At 44.0% G+C, this 24,134-nt stretch overlaps 1 protein-coding gene across 1 annotated transcript in view; it reads left to right on the top strand.

The window, feature by feature from the left end:
• The window catches only part of HS6ST1 (heparan sulfate 6-O-sulfotransferase 1), a 192,527-nt gene extending 168,597 nt beyond the window's left edge, over positions 1-23,930 (top strand). Inside the window, exon 2 of the mRNA XM_058811961.1 lies at positions 22,285-23,930. Coding sequence (XP_058667944.1) covers positions 22,285-22,993 — 709 coding nt within the window. The 3' untranslated portion in view covers positions 22,994-23,930. The remainder of the gene's footprint in view (positions 1-22,284) is intronic.
• The last annotated feature ends 204 nt before the right edge of the window (positions 23,931-24,134 follow it).

Here is a 24,134-nt window from a genome sequence, read left to right as displayed (position 1 = left end):
ATGAAAATCAGTGTGTCACTTGATATTGAAGAGCTTTCTCCCCTGGTTTTCCATGGCAGAAGGACTTTTGCTTTGAGTGGTGAGTTTCCTTCCCTGCCACATACATTTTATGAAAATATAAACCCAAAGCTTTTCATTGGAGTTCTACCCAAGCTGCTGGTGTTTGTTGGGTTTAGCAGTCAGGAGGATATGAGAAATTGGACATGCATTTACTGATTTCATGTCAGTGAGCTCTCAAAGAAAAAAGTAAACTAGTTGACAGAGTAAACATAAGCACTGAAGTATAAGTAGGCTAGTTAACATAAGAAAATTGTCTAAATTTTGATAGCTCCTCATTTACCTGATGAAAAAAGTGATGGCGCAGCTGATCATTTCAGCAGGGCAGTCTTGGCAAGGAAGGCAAGGAGATGAAAAGGCAAATAAATGACTCAGTGGGCTGGAACCCCAGAGGTGCAGGATCTTCAGCACAGGTGTGAGTCCTCTTGATTCACCACAACTCCTGCTGTTCACTCTTGTAACCCGCAGAAAGTGCTTCTGGAATCCCAACAGGAAGAGGAAAGGGAAGGAAAATCTAGGAATTACACAGTGGCAACGTTTCAAAAAGCAGACAAGTAATTTGGGAGACCAAGCTGGTGTGAGTAACATTTTGCTCATAGATGGTTTTATGGTGTTGCCATCTTTCTATTCAAAAAATTGCCTTTTGTTCAACCTGGTGGTCTCTCTGTACCACCACCTCCTTCAGCTGCAAAATTGGCACAAAGAAGGGGATTGCAACCCCCAAGCAGGCCCTCAGTTTATCACTGTAAAGGCTGGGAGATACTGCTGCATTATCTGAGCCAAAAAATACTTACTAGAGCGTTACACCAGTAATCTAAGGCTGTTCCTAATGTGCACCGTATCAAGGGTTAAATGAACTGGAAAGCTCATAGAAAAAAGCTCATACAGTGCAGGTTTTGTTTATACTGAAATGTTCCCATATGTTTCAGTTAATGCAGAACATAATTGGGTCTGCCTTGGGATGGAGACATTTTTCTTACACAATTTATCCATTAACCATGTGTGTGGGAGAGTCCACTTCACCAGAAATAGCTTCCTTTCCATTTTAGCCAAAATCCCACAATGCAAATCTCCTCCCTTCTCTCTTCTCCTTGTTTCACTCATCCTCCTCTCCCAAATGTTCTGCCTTGTTTCAGAGAAATAACCTTGTGGAACGGTTTCAAACATGAGGTAAAATAGGTCTGCCCTAAATTAGCTTTCAGTTAATGTATTTCCTGGCCCAATTTGCTGAGCAGCTCACATAGCACATGGACATTCCTAAATTAGAAAATCACACATACAAAAGTTTTCTTGTGTTCTTGCGTGTATGTTGTTTCAAGGTCAGGATTTCTGGTTTTGATTTTAGTACCTCAAAGTAACAGGAAAGAATTGTGCTTGACACTAATTACATCCTTCTGCCTGCTTTATTATTATTTGGATAAACAAGCTACTGATTTGAGGGAGTGAAAAGTCTAGAAGGTGTTTGAGGTCTTTATTTCCTTTTCCTTTGGTAAACTTCCAGTAATTTAGCTTGTCTAATTTTCTGCTGGAAACCTGCTTCAGGGAGTGTTCATACCTGAGAGAGAACAAAGTTAGTGAGCTGCAAGGAAAATTTCAGTAATTAGATGAGAAGCAGGGAAAAATTGTCTTTGTTTGCTTTTTGTATGTGAGAATGTGAAAAAAAAAAAAAGCATAAGGAATATTGATTGCCTGAAAGCAATCAATGAATGGAGCTGTCTGTGGTGTGACCAGTGTGTTCTCCATCATGCCATGGTGGGCTGTAGGGTATTTTACCCTGCAGTGCCCTTCCAGGTGCAGAGACCAGGCTGGCGCTGCTCCCTGTGGCTCTCACTGGTGCTGAGGCAGGGATTCACAGCAGAGCAGATCCCTGAATTGCCACCCCAGCAGAGGGGAGCCCTGTTCTGTCCTGGAGTCGGTGTTGTGGTGGTTTGAGGGAGCTGGAGTTGGTTTCTCTGCACACTGCCATTGATCCCCTGGTGCTTTATTGACCCACAGGAGCCTATAAACCTAAGCCAGGCTTTGTACTAGTGCCAGTTTCTACTGGCAGAAGGCAGACTTGGGTTCAGAGGCATTCAGGAGCTCCTCTAGCCCTTTCTGGGCCTGTGCCACACATTCCTTGCCTTAGTGCTTGGGGGCAGAGCAGGCTGGTGATGACTGAGTTTCAGGCATACCACTGTTCCATACCAAAGGACAGTGCCCTGAGCAATTGTTTCAGTGACAGTTTGAGCCGCTGGGTTATCAGGGCATGAAGACTTGTGCTGGTGGTGAGAAAAAGCCCCTGTTAGATTTGGAGGGAGATCAGTTTTCTTCCCTGGATCCAACCTGAGGAAGCAGTTGCCCTGGAAGAGGCTCTCTGAGTTCCTTCTGATGCTCATGCGCACAGGTAAAAAGGTATTTTTTGGTTGAGCTGTTTATAGAAGAGCTCAGTCACTTCAGCTGACATGCAGAAATAACCTAGTCTCATTAGTCCCATGGTTTTGAAAAGCTTCCTTTAGTCCCGTACTAACTTTTCCTTTAGTCCTGTACTAAACTCCCCTTCCAGGCTCCTGTTCTTAGTTCCACATCATACTTGTAGTTAGCATTTCCTTATCTTTAAAAATACTTATCATGAGATGCATCTGCAAGTCAGCAGACATGACAGTGAATACTCTGAGTGAATTTATCACAAAATTCCTGCATTTTAAACTCGGTTTAAAGGGTCAGGGATCACAGGGAGCTCAGCTACTGCTGCAGGTGGGGGGGCTTCTGCTTGAGGATCTCTGCATTTTTGTTTGTAGATATTTACTATCCCTTTTCCTTCTAATTAGCACAATTCCACCCTGCCTGGCAGTCCCAGTTAAATCTTTCCCTGCCAGTTTGCAGTCTGGTCCAATGCACCCAGGTGCTTACAAGCCCATAGGGTCATCCAAAATTCATACCATAGGAGAGAAATTGCCAGCTAAGAGACAGAGAAGTGTAGCTGTGCAGGAGGCAGAGTGATAAATGAGTTTCTAGAAGGAGGCAGAGAGTGGATATTAGTTTTTAACAGCTTCTGAAGTCCTAAAATAGAGCAGAACTGGGCCACAACTAACAGAAATGGAGAGTGCTCGCTGAGGAACAGAGGTATGGCTGTTGGAGGGAAGGAGCTTTGGCAGAGGAATCCTCCCACAGCTTTCCTGTAGTTCCTGGAGTGAATGATTGGATTCTGGGCTTCTTGGAAGTATCCTGGGCTCCCCTGCCAGAGAACTTGGAGTTAAGCAGAATGAGGTCAGCTTAATGTGCTGGAATTTTTCAACCAGTCCAGTGGTTTTCCAGGGGGCTGACTCTGGCAATTCATGGATTTTTTTTTTTTTTGCCCTTTATAACCATCAGCCACAAACAGTGTTGAACCCACTTTGCATGTGCATGTGGACAGGTGGGAATCCCAGCCAGTAAATGCCATAAGAATGGACTGACAGGTGTTTGCATGGGAGAGCACAGACTGAACTGAGAGAAGTTTCTGCTAAGGCTTTTATTTTCTACCTTCTAGCTTTTTAGTGAGTTAGCAAGGGAAAAACTTGGTATTCTTGGTGCTGCTGAACAGCTGGGAGACCCCAGTGCTTCTGCCAAAGGCAATGAGATCAGCAGAGTCCCAGGTGACAAACTGGGCACAAAGGTTGACATTGTGATAATGGCAAATAAGACATCATTCTGGGGAGAAAACAGTGTTTGGCTCCCTAAACAAGGCTTGACAATCTTTTTTCCCCTCAAATTGTCCTTCCAAAGGATGTTTGGTGCTGCTTCTGTCCAGGGGATGAGATATGTGTGTTTTGTGCCAATTCCTTATACTCTGATCCCTTTGTCCCGCTAACTGGTACTGCCTGAGCAGCCCACAGGTCTCCTCCAACCCACTGAAAACACAGCCCAGGGTGGCTGGGGCACCTCTGAACAAACTGGTTATCCCACCTGGACTGGAGTTCCTGCTTCTGCTGGTCCCTTACATCTGCTGAGCCCTTAGACACAGCCTAAGGGAACTGGGGGGGATATAGAAGACAACGTAGCTCCTGCTGATTTTCAGAAGATTTCCTTGAACATGGACTGGGAAGGGTCCACAGTTGTTAGTTTTCAACCTGTTCAACTACTTTCAGCCTATTTCAACCTATCTCCTGGTTACAATACCTTCTAAATATTTTTCAGCCTATTAGCTGTTGCCACACAATATTATTTCTAACACAAATCACCTACATTTTTCCCCACGTAGTCCTATTACAATGCATCTTTCACAACATTTCTAATTCTCTAAAATATCTAGTCTTTTTACAAGACCATATTTTAAAACTTGTTGAAGCTTATTTCTAATTCAATCTCTCTCTCAACAATATTTTTATTCCATAGCCTTCCTAAAGCAGCACACCTGATTTCAGTGTTTACATACACATATACAAGAGTGTGTGATCTTTCTGTCAGGTTTTAAGAATTCTTTACAAATCCATTTCTCACACTCAGTTAAACATTTCTGCCCTTTGTGCAGGAAGGTGGATCCTTCTGGGGTCCTAGCTGGCCCTTTCTGAGAAAGGCACTAAAACAACATGGAGATCCAAGTTCCTACTTTACCTAGAGATTATTCTTCTAAATAAGGGCTTGGGCATAAAATGCAGGATCGAATGGTACAATTATAGGATCAATTGTTGTAATGTGTAGTGGTGAAATCATTTTTGTCTGCCCCTCTTCCACAGATTTTCCTGGGTTTCATTTTTACTCTGCCCTTGTCATTGCTGCTCCCCCATGTTTGTCCTCCCCTAGCAGTTGTCACTCTTTCCTAGGAGTACTCCCACACAGCATTTGCTTTGTCTTCAAGGAAAGCCTTTGGCAGACAGGCAGGTGAAGTATGATCCAAAATCCCTGAGAGCCTGTGCAGATCTTTCCTCTGAGTTCAGTGAGCTTTAGATTGTGCCCTGATGGAATGAAAACTTGGCAGAGGAATGAACAGACTAGCTGTGACTTAAGTCAGGGAAAAAGATTTCTGCAAACCTATGGTGGCTGGAAAAGCTTGAGCTGAGTGCAGGAGGCCAAGCACAGGAAGGAACACAGAGGTCAGCACTGGTGCCCAGAAAAACACTGCTAATGACAGGAGTTCTCTGTCAGAGTTATGGGCTTGTTCAGTCAATTAAAAGTGACAATCCAGCCCTGAGATGTTCAGCTTTCAGCCTGCAACAAGGCTGGGGGTGTTTGTAATTCACCTCTCTTCGTGGTGATCATTTGGAAAATTCATCATCACACTTTCTCACCTTGGAATCAATGCAGCTTTTAAGACCTATGAAAACCTTATCCACAGAAAGAAAAAGGTCAGATGATAATAAATACATTTTTAAAAATAAAGCTTTTGGATGATGATAAATGTAGCTAACCCCACCCAAATATTCACCCCAAAAAGAACCAGTCATGTAATTTGGAACCTCACCTGTCCCCTCCTGCACAAACCAGTGTTAAAAGAGAAAATGTCTATATTTTAATATGGACATATTAATATGCATAATATTAATATTTTAGACATATTAATATGTCTGTATTAAATTACAGACATTTTTAATTTCCCCTCTTCAAAAGAGAAGCCCTTTGTTTTACCACCAGATTGACCCGCTGTACTCGAGGCTAATATGTCTTAAGTAATTTTACAAATTTAATCTAACAAATCTAATCAAATTTAAACTTAACAAATGTAATCACAATTAATCTCAACCTCCTCTCTGCTTGTCTTCCTTCCTTATCCTCCCTATCCTGTCATCTGGATCATTCTGAGCTTTTTCTCCCAAAATATTTGTTACTCCTAAAAGCTTAGACAGATGAGAGTTTGTGGTTAAAGAAATTCCATGTATTCACTGGGGATAGATGAAAGTTTATATGGAGCTATCAGTTGTCAAGGATAACTGGTAACATTCTTGTGAGGGGAAAGGGTAGAAAAAGGTATTAAGGATTCTTTGGGTTAAAAAAAATTGGAATGTGATTCATAAATCTGCCATCCATCATCTTGAGTTCCCTGTCTCAAGGCTCCCAGCAGCTTTTAGAGGTTTCTTGATGATGAGGTTAGGACACAGTGCTGGTTATGTGACGTTGAACCCAATTTCTGTCAGTACCATCAGAGGCCTCATCTGTAAACTTCTGTGTGTTCATGGTGATGAGGGGCACTTCGCTCTTTTATAGAAACAATCTCCATTTTCTCTGAGACTCAATGTTCTAGGAAGAGGAGAAAAAACTCATGATTTCATGTAAACTCCTCACAAAATAAAATATCATTATTTTCAAGGTTACATGCACAGCACGGGTATTGCATGAAATATGTTGAAGTTTTGCTATAAGTAACTTCAGCTCCTGGTTGAATTCCAGGTTCCTATTCAGGAAAGTAATCTCACATTTTAATGGACTTGAGCCTGTACTTTTTGGACTTTGGGAGCAGTATGAAGACTTGTCCCAAAAATACAGCAATAAGGGGAATCTTCTTTTGCATATGAAACACAGTGCAATATATATGATGCATGTTCCCATAAATAACAAGAAAAAATGGAGTTCCTCTGAGTCAGAACAAAGATATGAGACTTAAGAGATAGAAACACATCCAGAATCACATGCCTGGAGTAGAATTACTAGAAACAGTTTTGGAATTTAAAGCTGAGTTTGAGTGTCTGCAATTTCCCATGCTTTTCTAATTTTTTTTTCTTTACTATTTTCTTGGTTTTGGTTCAGTTAAACTTTGTTTGATCAGTCCTGTCCCTGTGTGCTTGCTCACCAGAGGGATGGGATCAGCCTTGGAGGATAGTCTTTCCCCAGCCCCTCAGGAGCTCTCCCCTGTGAGGTATTCCCAGGCTAGTGTTCAAAAGGGGAACATTCTGAAGCTCTGATTTTGAAACCTGAATCATCCTTGGGTTCCAAACTTTTTTCAAGACAGGTAAGCTGCCTTCTGTTGGCTTTTGAAGCAAAACAAAATAGACCTCTCCAGTCCTTCAGTGGCAAAGGAGGACTAAAGTTGAGAGGGAGATTGCAGTGCTGGTGCAGCCACATCCTTTATTGGAATGAAGAGACACAGACAGCAGGAAAGTGTTCCTGCACCTGTGCACATGATCAGGACTGCCTTGGCCAGGTGGGAAGATGCTGGGCACTGCAGGTGTGTTTACAGACAGTGAGGAACTGACTTTCACATGACAGCAAAGGCTGGAGTCTAAATCTGCTGGTTTCAATTTGAATTGCAGCTCTTCAGCAGTTCTGCAACTTCCCAGGAGCACTCCCTACGTCCCAGAGGAAGGGGAGTGGGCCCTTCCATAATGCAGAGGATTCTGCCATGGATCAGAACTTACTGCCAAGAGGAAAATCCAGAAGTGGGTCCTGAAAATGTCTGAACTGACAGCTGAGACTCAGGCAAAGCTGTCTTGTCTGAAAGAGCAATTTTGTCCTTTGATGTCCTGGGCTCGATTACAGAGCACTGTGCAGGAAGGACAGCAGAGGCTCCAGCTGTCAGGAATATTTAAAGATCTTCTGAGAAGGAAGGGTCATTATCCAGAGGAGGTGAGCTTTGCAGGATGGAGGGGACCAAAACCAGGTGTAGCACCTGGAGGGAGACTGGAGGAGGACGGATACCTGTCAGATGCAGTAATAAAGAGAAATTCCCAGTTGTCTTTAATTAATCCTCTTCCTGTCCCATCAGAGGGAAATGGGTCCCATGGCAGTAACAGAAGGGAAGTTAAGTCAGTGCCTCTGCTGTTAATTTAGTGTCCTCCTGGGACAGAGAGAGAATATCACTGTGCATGGTTTGATAATAGGCATCATCCCACGAGGAGGTTCTGGCTCTTCACAGTGTCTCTGAAAATGCCCTGAGCCTCATCCTGAGGCCCTGGAGCATCCCCTGAGCAGAGACCAGGACTTGAGAGGACAGGATCTGGAGAAGTACCTGCTCAGCCCCAGCTGATACCTGCTACCAAAGGTCTGTCAAGCAGTGATGGAAAATCCATGCAGCATCTGTTTTCCAGAGGAGAGCTGTGCTTGTGAGCCACAGTGTGCAAGGACTGGAATCTCTTGGTTAAAACATCTGCTGTAAGAAGTGAGCAAAGCCTAAAGTAAACAGTTTACACAGAGATAAAGCATCTGCTGATTGCTGCTATACGCAGGCAAAATGAGATTCTGTTTGAAAATGGCCTCATTTTGCCCTTGGTGCCCTTTTTTGTACAGTGGAATAACTGATGCCTCAACAGGCAGCAAGCTCCATTACTTATGTTTCCACTGTGCATTTTCTTTCCCAAACAATGTTTGCTGCCCCAAGAGCCTAATTATCACCTGAGAAATGTTAACAGCCAGATCATTGGAACTTGGAAAAGGTTTTGATCAAATACAAGCAAGATGTAGTTTGTATTTTGTTGCCCTATGTTCCAGGAGCAGCTGGTCTCCTGAGGTAGGAAAGTGTGGAATAAGTTAATGAATTTAAATATGCTTCTGTTAGATCTTTTAATCATGAATGTAATTGCATCTGGTAGTCCTTTTAATTTTTAAATATAGAGGATGTGATTGGATTTCTTTTTCCTTTTTTTTTTTTATTAACAATTCTCAAATCTGTCACTACTGTTCCTCCCTTCATGGAATTCTCCAGAAGGAGCACCTTCCTCCCAGAGTGAGCATTGTGAATCTTTACTGTATTCATTATTTCACTATCAATTTTCTGTCCCTCTCCACAGCTGCTCCTGCCTTTTTTGTGTCTGGCATAAGGAGCTCACACATATAGTAACAGGTACACCAAGCCTGAGCATGGAACGGGAGGGATTTACCTTTGGAATTCACCTCTGATGCATACATACCTTTCATGCCAGCTCTGCCACTTGTCTCCAGGCTGTCTGGAATAACAGGATGCACAAGCATCAGCCCAGCTTTCAGAAATATTAACAAGGGAAGTTTGAAGCCCAATATTCGTGTCCCACCAGTGACTGAGAGTGTTTCTAGTGTTTGAGCTAACTGGTAATAAAAAACATCACCAGGTTAAATGGAGCAGAGAAAAGAAGCAGTGCTGGCAGTTCTGTGATGCTGAAAGCTTTCTAGATCTCTTGGTTTTGCACACATCCTCTCTTTAGGATGAAGAAAAAAAATGCAATACACCAAGCTGAGATCCCTAGAGTATCGAAAGAAACGGATTGTAATGACCCTGCTACCTTCCAGCTCCCATTGGCAAAATATTCAAAGAGAAGATAAATTATTATGTGAAGAGACAGGCAGGGGATTGAATGGCTCAAAGCTGTGGGATATGGAGCCTCATATAACAAGATCACCAGCTCTTATTCACCCCAGGTCGGTGGTGCCTGAAAGCCTCTCCAAGCTCAGCAGTTTGCCAGAGTATCTGAAAGAGCTAATGGCCCCAGCCCAGCAGATCCCAATGGGCAGAGATTTAGTACAGCATGCTCCAGGGATGTGGATTGCCACACACCTACCTCAAAATTTACCAAACACGAGAAAGTTTTTCTCCATGATAATTGTTTTTACAGGGAGACCAAGCACATGCCTGCTCTCAAACTGTGGTTCTTTCAGTGGAGCTGTGCTGATAAACCCCTTTTGGGAAGGAACTCTCATGGGCAAGGATCCTCTGCTCCATAATTTAACCTATTTCCCCAGACAGAATAAGCCATACGCACCACCACAGAGATACTGCTACCCACAACTTTTTGCCAGCATTGCTATAATTCTTTTACTTCTCAGACTACAGCTATGCCAGCAAAACTCTTCCATGCTACTCAAGCTTATGAAGGAGAAAACACCTGTGTACATCTTTTAAAGGTGGTGTTTCTCAGTCAAGCCTGAAGCAGAGACATAAGCAAAAGGCTCCGTAGGTGCAGAATTCCAACCTCCCGGGGTAAACCCCGGTGCTGAGTGTTCTGGTGCCACATCCCCTACAGGCACAGGGCACTCGGGGGCAGCAGGGAATGGCTGTGACAGAGTGTAAACACCTGCTCGGGCTGGCTCTGTCAGAGCCTCGGGAGGAAGGCTGGGCGAGCAGAGGGCTGCCGTGGGAGCATATCTTGGGAGGATGCCGTGGGAGCATATCTTGGGAGGATGCCGTGGGAGGATGCTCCGTGCCGCTTCATCCCCGCAGAGGGGCGGGTGGTACCCGGCCGGTGACTTCACTGGGCTCCAGGGTGGCATCACTGCCTCCAGTGGAGAGGGAAAGAGCCCCAATTACCAACTGCCGGCAATTAAATGGGATTTACAGTGTAAGACACGGGAAATCCCAGCAGAAGGGAGGAGATGCTGGCAAGAGGAGCTGTCCCTCCCTGCCGGAGCCAGTCCATGGCAGGCAGGTGCCATCTAGTGGGAACGGGGCGCAGCCTGGTCCCCCTGCGCTGGGCATTCCCAGGGGCATTCCCAGGCTGCAGCAGGAGCAGCACAGCCCCACCGAGCACTTTCTGTGGGTTTCTGTGGGCAAAGGCTTTTCCAAGTAGAAAGCAGCACTTAGGGAGATGCAGCATATGCTTTTAAGCACATAATTAGGGTTACCTGCAGAGGAATTTGGCAGCCTTTCTGCCAGCTGGAACACCTCTGGAGTCCTTCACATGAGAGGTGAGGGAATAATGTTGGCCTGTATTTGCATTTTAAAAAGTCTTTCAAGGATCTTTTAATCAAAAATCAGATTTTTAAAATCACATTCAACATTTCTGCATTTCTGGTATTCGCAAATGCTCCTGCTAACCACAGGGCAAGGAATCTCATTAAGCATACTTAGAAGAACCCAAGGTTTGTCAGGGCAACATATCCCTTCTTCACAATAATACAGGGGTGCTGTCTGTGAAATACCCACTTGATATTTCATAACTTTCTCAGCTTCACAATGGACAGGTCTGAGTCATCACCCAGCAGAGAAGTTTCTGAGGATGCTGAAGTTTTTTAGCCTCAAATGTCCATGTGAAGTCCCAAACCACGAGGCTGATTTGTGCTTCCAGTGAGTGCAACTGAGGGGAAACAAAGAGGGTTCCTGTGGTTAGAAATAGCTTTGCTGCTCCTTGCACCTCTCTGGGCAGAGCCAGGGACAGGTCATTGTCAGAGCCAGGATGCTGCCTGGCCAGGACACATCAGTGGAGGATTTGGAGCAGCCCTTTCCAGCACTGCTCAGTTAATGAATTTTGCAGTCTTTGTTAGCTTCCTCAGCACGGTGATTCACTTAGGAGAGAAATTGATTCTGTGAGCTAGACCATCACTCTGACAGCTCCTGCTGGGTCTATCTGTGTGCCTGCTCCAAATGAGCTGTGGCTGCTGAGGCTGGCAGGGAGCACTTGTGCTGTTTGGGATAAAGTGCCCACACTTTGTGCTTTGCTTGTTGCATATTCTCATTTTCTCTAGCAAGCAGTTTTAACCAAAGTGTTAATTGCAGGCCAGCTAGTGCTGCATTGTTTCCAGGCTCAAGCAAAAGGAGCTCAAAGCCAGAATCAACCCACTGTTTTCAGATCAATAATTTGTGAAAAATGAATAATGATGCCCGTGCAGTCTCCCGTGGTGCTGTGGGGCAGGGCTGGTGTTGGTTACAGAGAACATAAAGAGCAGCCTTCTCTCTCTTGGTGGGGCTGAGCCCTCCTGCCCAGCCCGGCTCTGGGGATGATTTTAAGAGCAAAATCCCAGCAATTGTTTCCTTTGGGCTGACTGGAGGCAGTGCCACCTGCAGAATTTGGGCTTCTTGATGCTGGCAAGGCCTGAGATTGCACTGCACACCCTTTGATGGATTTTTGCATAGAGCTTTCAGTAATGTCTTGATTTCCCAGGAAATGATCTGTTTCAGACAGCAGCCAGGCAGCTTGTTACTCCTGCCAGCTGGCAGGGGGGTGGGTGTGTGCATATAGATATTTGGTGTTTAATAATTGAAACTGGATGTATCAAGCTTGGCAGCATGTCTTTCAGCTTTAAAGACAGAGTATTGTTAGAGGAAAATGGGATGTTTTCCTGTGCCCAAGACAAATTTTTCTTCCCCAACTAATCTTGGTGTCTGCAGCTGCTGTGTCAGTATCTCCTCCTGAAAGGCAGGGAATGAACTTCGGAACATCTGTAACAGCTACATTAAGTGCTGTGGTTTATTGTAGAATTATGGATGATGATGGCTGGGTTACTAAACTGTAAATCAATCAAAGCATTTTGATGATATTCTATATCATAAGAAAGAGGCTCATGCAGCAAGAGACAGTGATTTATTGCACCAACTGGTCACACGTTCAGCCCCAATCATTTTTATTTATCATTACTTTGAAAAGATTCAACCTTTCATTAAAGCACATTTTAAAAATCTGTAATGATGATAAAGTTTTGCTGTAATGAAAATTGACACTCCCGAACTGTGATTTCTGGTGATAGGAACGTGAAGAATAAGGAACTTAGGATACACAAATGTCACGCTAAATTAGTTGAACAATCATCTTTGTTTAATTGTGTTTTACCAGCAAATGAAGGGAGCTTTTCCCTTTTCATCCTTAAATCTGTTCCTTTGAAAGCATCTCACACTATCTGTAGTTTTGAGCCATGGAACCCAGGATTTTGGATGCTTAGCAAGTCATCCATTTCTGAGCATTAGCAACACAGACAGGATTTATTTCAATCTCTGCATATGATTCTTTGATCTGGGGCTTACTTAAGTGCATTCCAGTGCAATTAATTAGGAAAACAGTATAAGACAGTGGCAACTTCAAGTGATCTTAAATGTAAAAGTGACTGATTAGTAGCTCTGCTTTCTTGAGGATTATCTTTTGCTGCTTAACAACATCTGCTATTCCTGAGCAAGGGAGAGTCAGTTAATTGAGGAGAGGGAGCTTTGGTGCTCTTTGTAAGCCTCTGGTATGACTATTCACAAGAAAATCCATGTGGGAACCTCCCCCAGCACTGATGTTAAGAAGGAGCTGGGTGAATGGGATTAGGAGCAGTCCCCTAGTGATGCTGTGAGGTGTGTGGCAGGATGCAGCTCACACTGATTACTTTGCAGGGTAGCACTTGCTCCCTTTTCCTGGCAGCCCTGTGTGGCTTGCAGAGCTCCTTGGAGTCCAGTCCTTGCACTGGGCCTGCTTTCAGGGGCGGGTTCTGCTGCTGTTTGTGTTTTCTTCCCTGGAATGTCTTGTTTCTGGATGTTGGCTGGCTGAAAGTTACAGTGTTTGCTTGTATGTTCAGGACATGTCAGCCCAGTTTAAAAATCCTCTGCATCTCCATTCTATTTCCAAAGTCTTCCTACTCAGATCAATAAAAGTGGCTGTTCATCAGTTTTTGATTGGAGCAGGATTGATCAATGAGCAGCTCAGGGGTGCAGTGTTGCAGCTGAAGCTGCCTGACACAGATATTGCCTCCCTTTGCCAAAGAATTCAATTGTCCTGCACAACCAATCAATATCTGCTCCTCTGACTTCTCTTGCTCCCTTCATCTTCCTCTACAGTTTCATTATAATTTCATCTTCTTCAAGGAGCCATATTTCCTGTCTATCATGCTGTTGCATTTTCCATAAATCTTTTTTGAATCTCACAGCCAGTGGAGCTCTGTGATTCACAGAAGAGAAGCTGACTTGCGATTCAAAAGAAAATGCAAATTCTAGCCTATCTGCTTTATTGACAGCTGCTTCAAATAAATACCTTTCCATGGTGCAGAGTTACTTCAGCTTTTTCTTTGCTCTAGATCAACTTGCTTCTGGTTTTCTTTTTTCTGTTTGGCAATATCCTGGTCATTCTTTCTTCTGCATCCTGAGGTGTACAGGCATCAGATGCAGAAATAATGCATTATTAGTTAAAGTATTCACTTGTTTTATTCATTGCATCCAACTTGACACTCAGGGAGGCTAAATCCCTGGCATTCTCTCTCTTCCCAGGACAAAGCATGAAGCTCCAGAGATTTCTGTGCAGAACCAGTGCAGCTCAGCCCCAATGACACAGACTTGGCAGCCTGCACTGGCAGTGTGTTAGGGGACAGCACTTATTCCCTGGAGCTGGAATGAGGCCCCAGATGCTTTCCACTTATCTCGTGGTGGGGTGAAAACCACTGTCCTGTGCTGCATGTGCAGTGGACATTGATGTCTGGCACAGAGATTAAAAGTTCAGTGTCTCATTGCAAATGCATCATTACTCTTCAGGGATTGATTTTTTACTTGCTTGGTTCTAATGTGGCCACACAGAGGAAGATAACAAAAAAAAAAAAGGGATGTAGAACCATTCTAGCAAATATTTTATTGTTAATATGGGTGTTATGTGTCACTGATTCTCTGTGTTTTGTAATACCAAAATCAATGTAACTGAAAGTCTCTGTGACAGAACCAGAAAATGAAGGGAGAGAAAATTTTTCTTTCATGTTTTTCCCTCCTGAAATTTCCTGCCTTGCTGACAGCGGGGGCAGTAATAGAAGCAAAGGAATGCAAAGAATAAGCACAGGTTGCAGTACACCTTTCTGCCATCTGTTCCCTGCCAGCACTGATGTAATCCCTCTGGCACTGAAACTTCCCTCTGCCATCTGTCAGCATCCCGACCTGCTATCGATTAGGGGGGGTTGCTGAGGTCACTTAGGAATCACAACAACCCTCCCAAAACTCGGGAAAGGTACTGAATCAAAGGAATTTGATTTGTAACTTACTGTCATTTTTCGTGCCTTACTGCAGTAGAAGACAGCAGTCAACACTTCCTAAGCTGCTCCTCACATGAGGAAAGTTATGGCAAAAGAAAGCGCTTGTTTTTAAATGGGGCAAGTAACATAAGCTTTTAATGGGTCCTAGAGGAGTCCAAGGCTCCAGAGGGCTCTGGAATGCCTTTCTCTCCACCCCCATTTGCTCGCCTCATCCTAACCCCCACGTTTTTTTCCAAGCCTTTGTCCAATTTTCATCATATCTGTCATTTTGAAAAATGAGCTGGCGGTTCACTCCTAAGGTTCATAGCATGAAATGTATCTTTTTTTAGATTAACTTGTTTGCAGAGAGACAATTCAACAGGAAATTCTTGTGCTTACACAGCGATGCAATTTTTATGAAAAGCAGAGATGTTGTTAAAACTCATTATCTGTGTCTGTTCTGCTAATTGGATATAAAAAAGTCATAAGACACGAGGGGGATAGGACCACACTTGCTTCCTGGGGAAGAGCCTGTTTGTGCATTGCTAACAAATCTGAACTGGGGCTGAATGTGTAACAGTGTAGTATGAACACAGTGAGTACCAGCACTGCACAGCACTGAGATCTGAGGTAAAAGTACATCTCATTTCATTTATGAAGATAAATGGAGACAGTGGTCCTGAAAGTGTCCATTTCTGATGGTTTCAGAGAAATGAATGCCCAGCCGTAGCTACCCTGATGCTCCATTTGATCCCAGACATGAAATGCTCCCTTGTGTTACCACACATATCAATCAGGGTGGAATAGCCTGTATCATTCTGCCACTCCCAGCATGGGTGTCAAGGCTCCATGTCCCCTCCCAACTTTGTGACAAACCAGATCTCAAACAAACCCTGTGCCCCTGGGGCTGACTTACATCCTGTGTGCCTCCACTCCAGCTCTGCTGCCTTTGCCAGTGTATTCCAGGAGGAATACCTAAGTTACAGGAACACAATACTGTTGTAACTATTGCTTTGCAGACCTACCTTTCATTGTAAATCAGCTTTAAACAGAGACACCTCACCCTGTGTGCAGGCACACAGCATTACTGCTCCTGCAGATCCCAAAATCGAGGCTGTGGTGCTGCATGTGGCTGGATCAAGCACACAGACTGACCTTTTCCTGGGTTTCATCTCTTCAGGTCTCTTCTCCACCAGTCTGGAGAAGCCTTGCAGTTGTGTTTGACTGCCTCTCGTGTTTTAAAGCCAGCCCATGCATGGCATGGAACACCAGAAGGGAGCTGTTGTTCAAGATTGTGTTGAGTGGATGGAGGGATGGGCGTTTGTCCTGTGAAATGCCTGAGCTGCTGCTTGCTCTTTTGTCTCCTTTCTTGCTGTCAGACTCTGTTCTGCTTGCACACAGCCATGGTGTTGGGTGCACAAAGGTCCAACACACTCTGCAGTGGGATCATCACTGTGATGACAGGCTGCATCACCAGGACTGCAAACCATCCCAAATAGCCCACATTTTATAAAATGCATGGGTGCAAAGAGAGAGGTGTGGCTCTTCCCATCTGCCTCAAGCTCCTGGAGCAGCCTGAGCATTGTTTTGAGCTGGCTCTGAGTTGGCCCATGATGAAATCAGCCCCCAGGATGATTTCAGCCCTAAGGATGATCCTCCCTGAGTGAGGATCTGGAGGGTGAGCAGAGCCCATGAGGGCTCGCTGTTACATTTCCAAGTGTCCTGTCTTTTAATACAGCCAAGTCCCAAGAGCAGAGACCATCAGGCAAAGCAAACACAATTATGCTAAACAAACCTGGCTCCCAAAGCAAGCACTGGCAGCCCCTCCTTTCCTGGCAAAGGAAATCACTGCTGTAGGTGTTTACCCAGACTGAGACCTGGAGGATTTGGTTTGCTATTCAGCTTCTTGGCTTTTGGGGTTTTTTGTTGCAATATTTATTTAAACATAGAGGACAGAAAAGATGTTTGTTTTGTTTGTTTGGGGTTTTCTTTCTGTTCCTATGACTTTTAAAGGAATGAAGAGTTTATTGTGTGTGAAATGCAGGAAGAGTCTAAATGAACAACAGATGAGAGGAAATAGACTGAGGAAAATTAGGGCTATTTGCTACCAAAGGAAGTAATCATTGTACATATATTAAATTCCAGGCTCTAACTGAGAATGTGCTTGTTATGCAAGAGGAAAAACAGGGTAGAGGAAAACAGGGAAATATGTAGAACCTTTGCAAGGTTGGGCTTTAAAAGTGATAAGTATGGGTTGGGTAAATAAGGCAGGAGGCAGCTTTTACTGAAGTAAGAGGTGGCTGGAGAGTCAGCCAGAGTTTCCCATTGTAGCAGAAGGTTATTTGCTGTACAGAAGGGGGAAACTGTTCTCCATATACCTCCTATTTGTAGGTAACATTTAGTGTGACTTTATAATGGCAAAATAAACTCTTTATGGACTTTCATCTGCCACATTCTCAGTTCATCCATCATCAGAGACACATGACTCACTTATGACTTACCTGTGAGTCCTTGCTGGGCCTGTTTCTAAAGGATCATTTCCAGTGGAGATGACCCTTACCTGGCAATCCCCTTGGGTGCTCCAGCCAAGAGAGGGTTTAGGTGATGGCAGGGGGGTGCTGAGTGCTCTGCTGCTTCTTCCCTTGATCCTTGCAGACTAACAGCAGGGCACGAGTGCATTTCGCTGCTGGGAGGCAAAATCAGTGGTGGTTTCAGTGAAAAAAATTACTTACAGTGAGAGCCAGTGGAAATGGAATAAGGACTCTTACCAGGGATTTGTGGAATGTGTGCAATATATGGGCTTGACTTACAGGGATGCCTGAAATCAGCCACAAATTTAACATTACTGCATCTTTAAACAAAACACAGCGTTTCTCATTACCGCAAGATGGCAGCCCCCCTGCTCAGTTAATTCAGCAAAGATACAGAATGATTTTTTAATTTTTTTTTTCTTTTAGCAGTAGAAAAAGTGTAGCCTGGGGGAATGTTGCTTTGACAGATTGGGGTTATATGGCTAAAGCTGACCTAGCAGCTTCCTTCCTCTTCCCCCTCCTGGCAGGCAGATGAAGCATTTATGATTGCAAGTGGCTAGCTGTATTTTGTTCTTTATCTGATGGAAGGCCACCACAGTAATCAAAAAGGACTTGTTATGTACTTTGCTTTTCCTGGGAGGAATGCCTGAAAGCTCAGTAAAGAACCTGTAAAAATTAAAAATAAAAATTAAAAAAAAAAAAAAAAAAAAGAAAAATGGCCAAGTGGGAGGAAGCATTTAAGCCCAGGAAATAATAGGGAATTGCACAGTCAAATGAGCATTTCTTGGCAGAATTTAGAGACCAGCAGCAGTAAGAAGGATGCATTGGCATGTAAAAAAGAGTGGAAATTAACTGAAGAGAAATGGTAGCATCATATTTAGAATCTGTCACTTTATCAGAATAATCTTGACTGATTATTAGCAAAAGAGAAGGAATTGAGTTTTTAGAGGAAGAAGGGTTTCATTTCCCCTTCATTAGCTGAGGAACCTGCTGACAGGAATTAAGACAGAATATTGCTAAATGGCAGCTTCAGCCACGCAACAAAGGGTTATTTTTAACCCCAGGCTGCTCAGTGACTGCATTTGCAGCATGGCCCTGCTTAAAAAAACACCCCAAAACTCTGTTGGCAAAACTGAGACTGCTTTGTGCTGCTATGTGAGACTGGAAAGGAGAGGTCTGGGTGGGAATCCTGTAGGGCAGTGGCGCCTCTGACACCCGTGTCATGAAAATATGCCTGCAGTTAACCATTGTCCTCTGACCTCAATCCATGCTGAAACAGGGGCTTTGCATAATCCTGCAAGGAGACAGCTCCTGCTCCAAAAAATGTTATGTTTTGAATTTCCAAAACTGACAAAGGAGACATTGTCAGCCCTTCACACATGGGAAACAGAGGCAGGGGGAGAGAGCTTCCTGAAACTTCAGTTCAGGTACAGGGTTGTTGATCAAAACCATTCTTTTTGTTCTGTTCTGTTTAATAAATATGCCAGGGATCTGTGCACCTTGCCTGCAGGTCTGAGGTGAACTCTGCAAATGCCTCAGAGGTGGATTTTCAGGTGGATTTCCATGTTGGGACTGCCAGGAGCAGCAATGCAAGGAAGGGCAGAGGGGTGACTTTGTTCTGCTTGTCCTTGTGCCCCTGGGGATCACAGCCCCATGGGTGTGGAGAAGGGAGCTCCAAGAGCAGTCATGCTACTCTGCTCAGCTTCATGTGGGAGGAAAAGTCTCACTAACTCCACTGTCCATTTGTCTTGCTCAACTTGTTAACTCCCGAAAAACCAGTGAGATACGACCCCGCATGACCAAACCGGAGATTTTTTATGAGGCACTATTGAGTGGAACCATCTGGCCTCGGAGAAGACCGCGCTTCTGAAAGGAGCCTTTAGGAATAGTAAAGTTAAATGGCTGTCTGGGACACCATGCTGAATGAAGGGCACTCGCACCTGCATGAGGTTTATGGGTTTATTTTATCTCTGATGACAAAGCAAAAAAGTACTAGTTGTGTGGTTCCTCATGAATTCCAAGCCACTGTTAATAAGTGGCGTTGCCTGTGTTCTCAGGCATGCTGGAACAGAGTTCTCCCAGCTTGCTGACTGCTAATGGATGATGATTTACAGTTACCTAATTTTTCTCTGATCTTAAAGGCAATCCCAAATTACACTTCACGAACAGAAATTTCAGTATCTGAAGTTCCTTGAGTGAACACTTGCACTGTCATCCCTCTAATACCCAAGTGGCTCACCCCTGTGGCTCCTGAGGTCTCAGTCCCTTCGAAGGTGTGCTGTTCACTTGCCTGAAGGCTGAGGGAATCTGCTCCTCACAAACCAAGACCTTTCTAGAAAGCTAAATACAAATTTGGGAGCATAACTTTCACTATGTCAATGGTGCATCTCAACTTAGGCAGTTAAAACTTCTTTTGCTGTAAAGTCTCTGTTTAGTTTTGTTTGTTTGGCTTATTGTTTGTTTGGTTTGGGTTTCTTTTTTGGGGGGGGGGGGGCATTTTGCTTTGGTTTTTTAAAAATTTTATTTTATTCTATTTATGCCCATTGGGGCAGCCTCCTTAAGTACTTCTGGGGGCCTGGTTCCAGTTTCCAAAGATAAATCTGATTTCTGTGTTATGAGGCAACTCTTTCCTTCAAGCACTTTTCTATGTGACAGACCCAGAAAGGGGCAAATTGAATTCAAATGAGAATTTCTAAAATTGTAACCTATTTCCTGTGCTTTTCATTCATTGAGATGAATCTTTGAGAAAGATCCCTCATGGTAAAATATATACCAGGGTATTACATTGACAAAGGCAATAGCTCTTAGAGTGCAGTGTGAAAAAAGAAGTTCCTATTCTTTAAACTTTTTTCAATCCACATCCTGTTCAGTGCCTCTGTTTCAGTGGACTCCAGAAGCTTTGCACGATATTTATTCATCTGATTTACTAACAGTCTCCTAAAGTTTAAACAGAGACACAGAGAGAAGATGAGCTGGACTCAGCCTTGCAGGTATCCGATTCACGCCAACTCTGCCACTTCTATTTGACTTTATGCACATCATTTAATATTTGTGGTTCTCCTGTCTGCCAAATGCAGATACCAATTCCTCTTTTTTTTCCCTATCCGCACTTGTATAGGTGGCATGTTTGGACAGGAATCAGCTCCTCCTTTGTCTGTGGTTACCTCACACATAAATGAGTCCCTGATCTTAGGGATCAGGGAGAAGCAACCTTCTAGTTGCCTCTGTAGCCACAAAATAATAAATGGCTTCGACCTGTTCAGTGAAAAATGCAACTTTTGGATTACATCAGTGAAAATAAAAATCCACTGCAGTTCACAAGTCAAAAACTGCTGATAGCGTTTAGCACCACTGTCTGTCATTGAACATCTGGCATTCATCACTGCTCTCCTTTTCTTCCCAGTGCTGTATTTTATCCCGTCTATTGGAGGTTTCTTGGCTCAGTCTGTATGAATTATGGCTGCCTCTCAGTCAGGGTAGTGGAATCACTGCAGGCTGCAAAGTAAAGGAAGGAAAAAGAGGTAGGCTTTTTAAAGTCTTCAAAAGAAAATATCTGCTCCCCTTTTTCTCCCTGTCCCTGTATACAGACAGTACTGGACAGTATTACTAAACAGTGAGATACTCTTACTATTGAAGAGAGATGGAATGGTTTCCAAAATGAACAAATATCTGTACCAGCCCTCATTATGAAGGCAGAAGGCAGGAGAGGAATCTGAGCTGGGGTGGACTCCCCCTGCCATTGTTGGAAAGACCAAAACTGACTGCTTTGAAACAGCCCTTCAGCAGGTTTATAATGAATTAGGAAAGCAAACATTACTTAATACGAGACTTCCTGGGCAATGGCTCTGATGTATTATTTTAAAACTAAATTGCTCTTATTGCAGAAATTTAGGTTAGTAATAGGAGGAATAATACTGAAGGTGCTAGGAAAACAGGGATCTGTTAAAATTAGCCAAAACAGAATACTTTTACTATATTTTCTTCCAAAAACTGTTCACTGCCATCTCAGTGGGCATCGTGTTCCTGAACAGTGTTGGCAAGGCAGAGAGCCCTAGCAGCATTCTGAAGATGCATTTCTGATGGGGACATGGCTCCTCCGCCACCCTTGTGTGAAACACTCCCAGCTGCATGTGTGTGTTCCTGCCAAAGCCAGGTGCTCCCATGTGTGCTCAGTGTCACAGTCCTATGCCCTGAAAGCACATGCCAGATTTAGAAGCTAGAGGAGGCATTTCCTCCTTCTGGAAACACAAAGACACCTCAGTCCCATGCTGCTGGCAGTTAGGGAAGAAAAGCCCATTTCCCTCTGCGTGCAAAGGGCCATTGCAGACTGCCATCTCTGTCAATCCCAGAATAGGCTGAAGCCAGAGGGTCTCTGCTAAGAGACAGCTGTCATGTTTTCAGTTCTAGGGACAGCTTCTATTGTTGAGGACTTCATTGTACTTACAACAGCAAGAACGCCCCATGCCATTATATGTGCTCTTCCTGGTTGTCTTGCTTTTCCCTTCTATTTAGTCTCGGGTCAAAAGTGTGTCTGAAGTTTGTTTGATTTAATACCAGTTTGACTGAAATGGGAATAAATTATTGCTGATATTGCTGGTTGTCAGCTCAGCCTTCTCTTTCTGCAAAGCATATTGCATTCCTGATTTCCTATTGTTTTTCATTTATGTTCCTGTGGTTTTATCCTGCTACTCACTGCAGACTCCCATATTTCAGCTCAGCAGCCACATCAGCCAAGCAGTGGGTGTCCTGGTCAGCATCTACATGGAGTGGAGGTGATAGGCCCAGCTCACGGAGAGAGGCTGCTGGGCTATCCTTCAGAGCAGGTCCTGGCTGGCACTGCAGGCACCCAGTGCTTGGTGGGAAAGTCCAGGCAGTGCCAGGAGCCACAGTTGCTCTCTGAAGTCAAGGAACAGGTTTAGTCCTGGTGATTTGTTCTGACTTTGCAGTCTGTTGCTGGCAATGGACATCCTGGTGAAGGTGCTACTACTTGGCAAGGCTAAAATGAGAAACACGGGTCTAATGTGCACAAAGGGCTTTGCATGAGATATTGCAAGATAAAAACAACCCAGAAATACAGCTGGATGGATGATGTCACGTTGATTTACTCAGGTTTTTGCTGTCTGCACTAGCAGAATATTTATTCTGTTTTCTCTTCTCCTTGTAGAAAATTTTACTACATCACTCTGCTGAGAGACCCCGTTTCTCGTTACCTCAGCGAATGGCGTCACGTCCAACGAGGAGCTACTTGGAAGACCTCCTTGCACATGTGTGATGGCAGGACACCCACTCCTGAAGAGCTGCCCTCATGCTACGAGGGCACGGACTGGTCGGGCTGCACACTGCAGGAGTTCATGGACTGCCCCTACAACTTGGCCAACAACCGCCAGGTGAGGATGTTGGCTGACTTGAGCCTGGTGGGCTGCTACAACATGTCCTTCATCCCAGAGAACAAGCGAGCGCAGATCCTGCTGGAGAGCGCCAAAAAAAACCTCAAAGATATGGCCTTTTTCGGCCTGACAGAGTTCCAGAGAAAGACTCAGTACCTGTTTGAGAGGACTTTCAACCTGAAGTTCATCCGGCCCTTCATGCAGTACAACAGCACGCGGGCGGGCGGCGTGGAGGTGGACAACAACACCATCCGCAGGATCGAGGAGCTCAACGACCTGGACATGCAGCTCTATGACTATGCAAAGGACCTCTTCCAGCAGCGCTACCAGTACAAGAGGCAGCTGGAGAGGATGGAGCAGAGGATCAGGAACCGGGAGGAGAGGCTCCTGCACCGCTCCAACGAAGCGCTTCCCAAGGAAGAGACCGAGGAGCAAGGACGTTTGCCCACTGAGGACTACATGAGCCATATTATAGAGAAGTGGTAGCCTAGGCAGACTTTTATATTAATGATATTGTGGGGTTTCCATATGAGAGATGGTGGAAGTAAAAATCACAACAACAAAAAAAACAAAAACAAAACAAAAACAAAACATATTTTATTTAAAAACAAGTCTGTAAAACAGAAGGTAGATTGCTTCCTTAAGTATAGGGTCTTTTTACTGTTTCTTACAAGACCGATGAGATTCTTAAAAAAATCAATAAATACATAAAAATAAAAAAAGGGTCAACATTCTAACGCAGAGATTAAAAAATGCACAAATGCAGTTACCCAAGCATAAGGCCAAATACAGAAGAATGTTTCTTATCCTCATGATTTTAACACAAATGGCAGAAGTAGGATTTTTTTAAAATCTGTTTATCCCCTGAGCCTCATGCTCTAAAGATACATAATTAAAAAACAAGGAAACAGAGGTTTTCTTTTGTGGGGGAGGTGGGGTGGGAATTGCACTGTTTGTCAGTAACTGATAATGGTGACTGAGTTGTGGATGGGCCATCCTGTCAGGCTGGGATCTGAGCACACAGGCAGTCACAGCATTTCAGCTGGCAGCCACTGCCAGAAAGTAGAGCACCATAAAAAGAAAAAAGAAGAAAACCAGTCGGAGGATGAGAAACATTAAAGCAAATTGACTGTGGCCAGGGAAATGTACTTAGCACAGTGGTTCTGATTCATTGCACTAGTATCACATATACATACGCAGCTTCATCACAAAAATAATGGGGAATTCGTACACAAAACTCCCAGATTTGTTTCCCAGACAGGTCCCAAAACAAGTTAAGAGCCAACCATAGACTCAAACCTGCACTGACATGTTGTCCTGTCAGCTTACACCACTACCACTCAAGCCACTATCAGTATTGTTTGCTAACAGCACACAAAAACCCTATCCTACATACTACCAAAAAAAAAAAAAGGAAGAAAAATGTAATAACTCCTTCATAAATCCACAAAAAATTCAGACCCTGCAAATGATATGTCACTAATGGGAATGTGACAAGGGGGTGATTTTGTTTTGTTTGTTGCTATGAGAAATACTGACCCAGAATAAGCATATAGACCTTCCCTAGCTGTATTATTTCAGTTATTTTTACTTGCTTTTATCAAGACATAATGGGCATCAGCCTGCT

This window comes from Ammospiza caudacuta, chromosome 11 (genome assembly GCF_027887145.1).
Source record: "Ammospiza caudacuta isolate bAmmCau1 chromosome 11, bAmmCau1.pri, whole genome shotgun sequence".
Taxonomy (NCBI): Eukaryota; Metazoa; Chordata; class Aves; order Passeriformes; family Passerellidae; genus Ammospiza; species Ammospiza caudacuta.
This window is presented reverse-complemented; position numbering and strand designations above follow the sequence as displayed.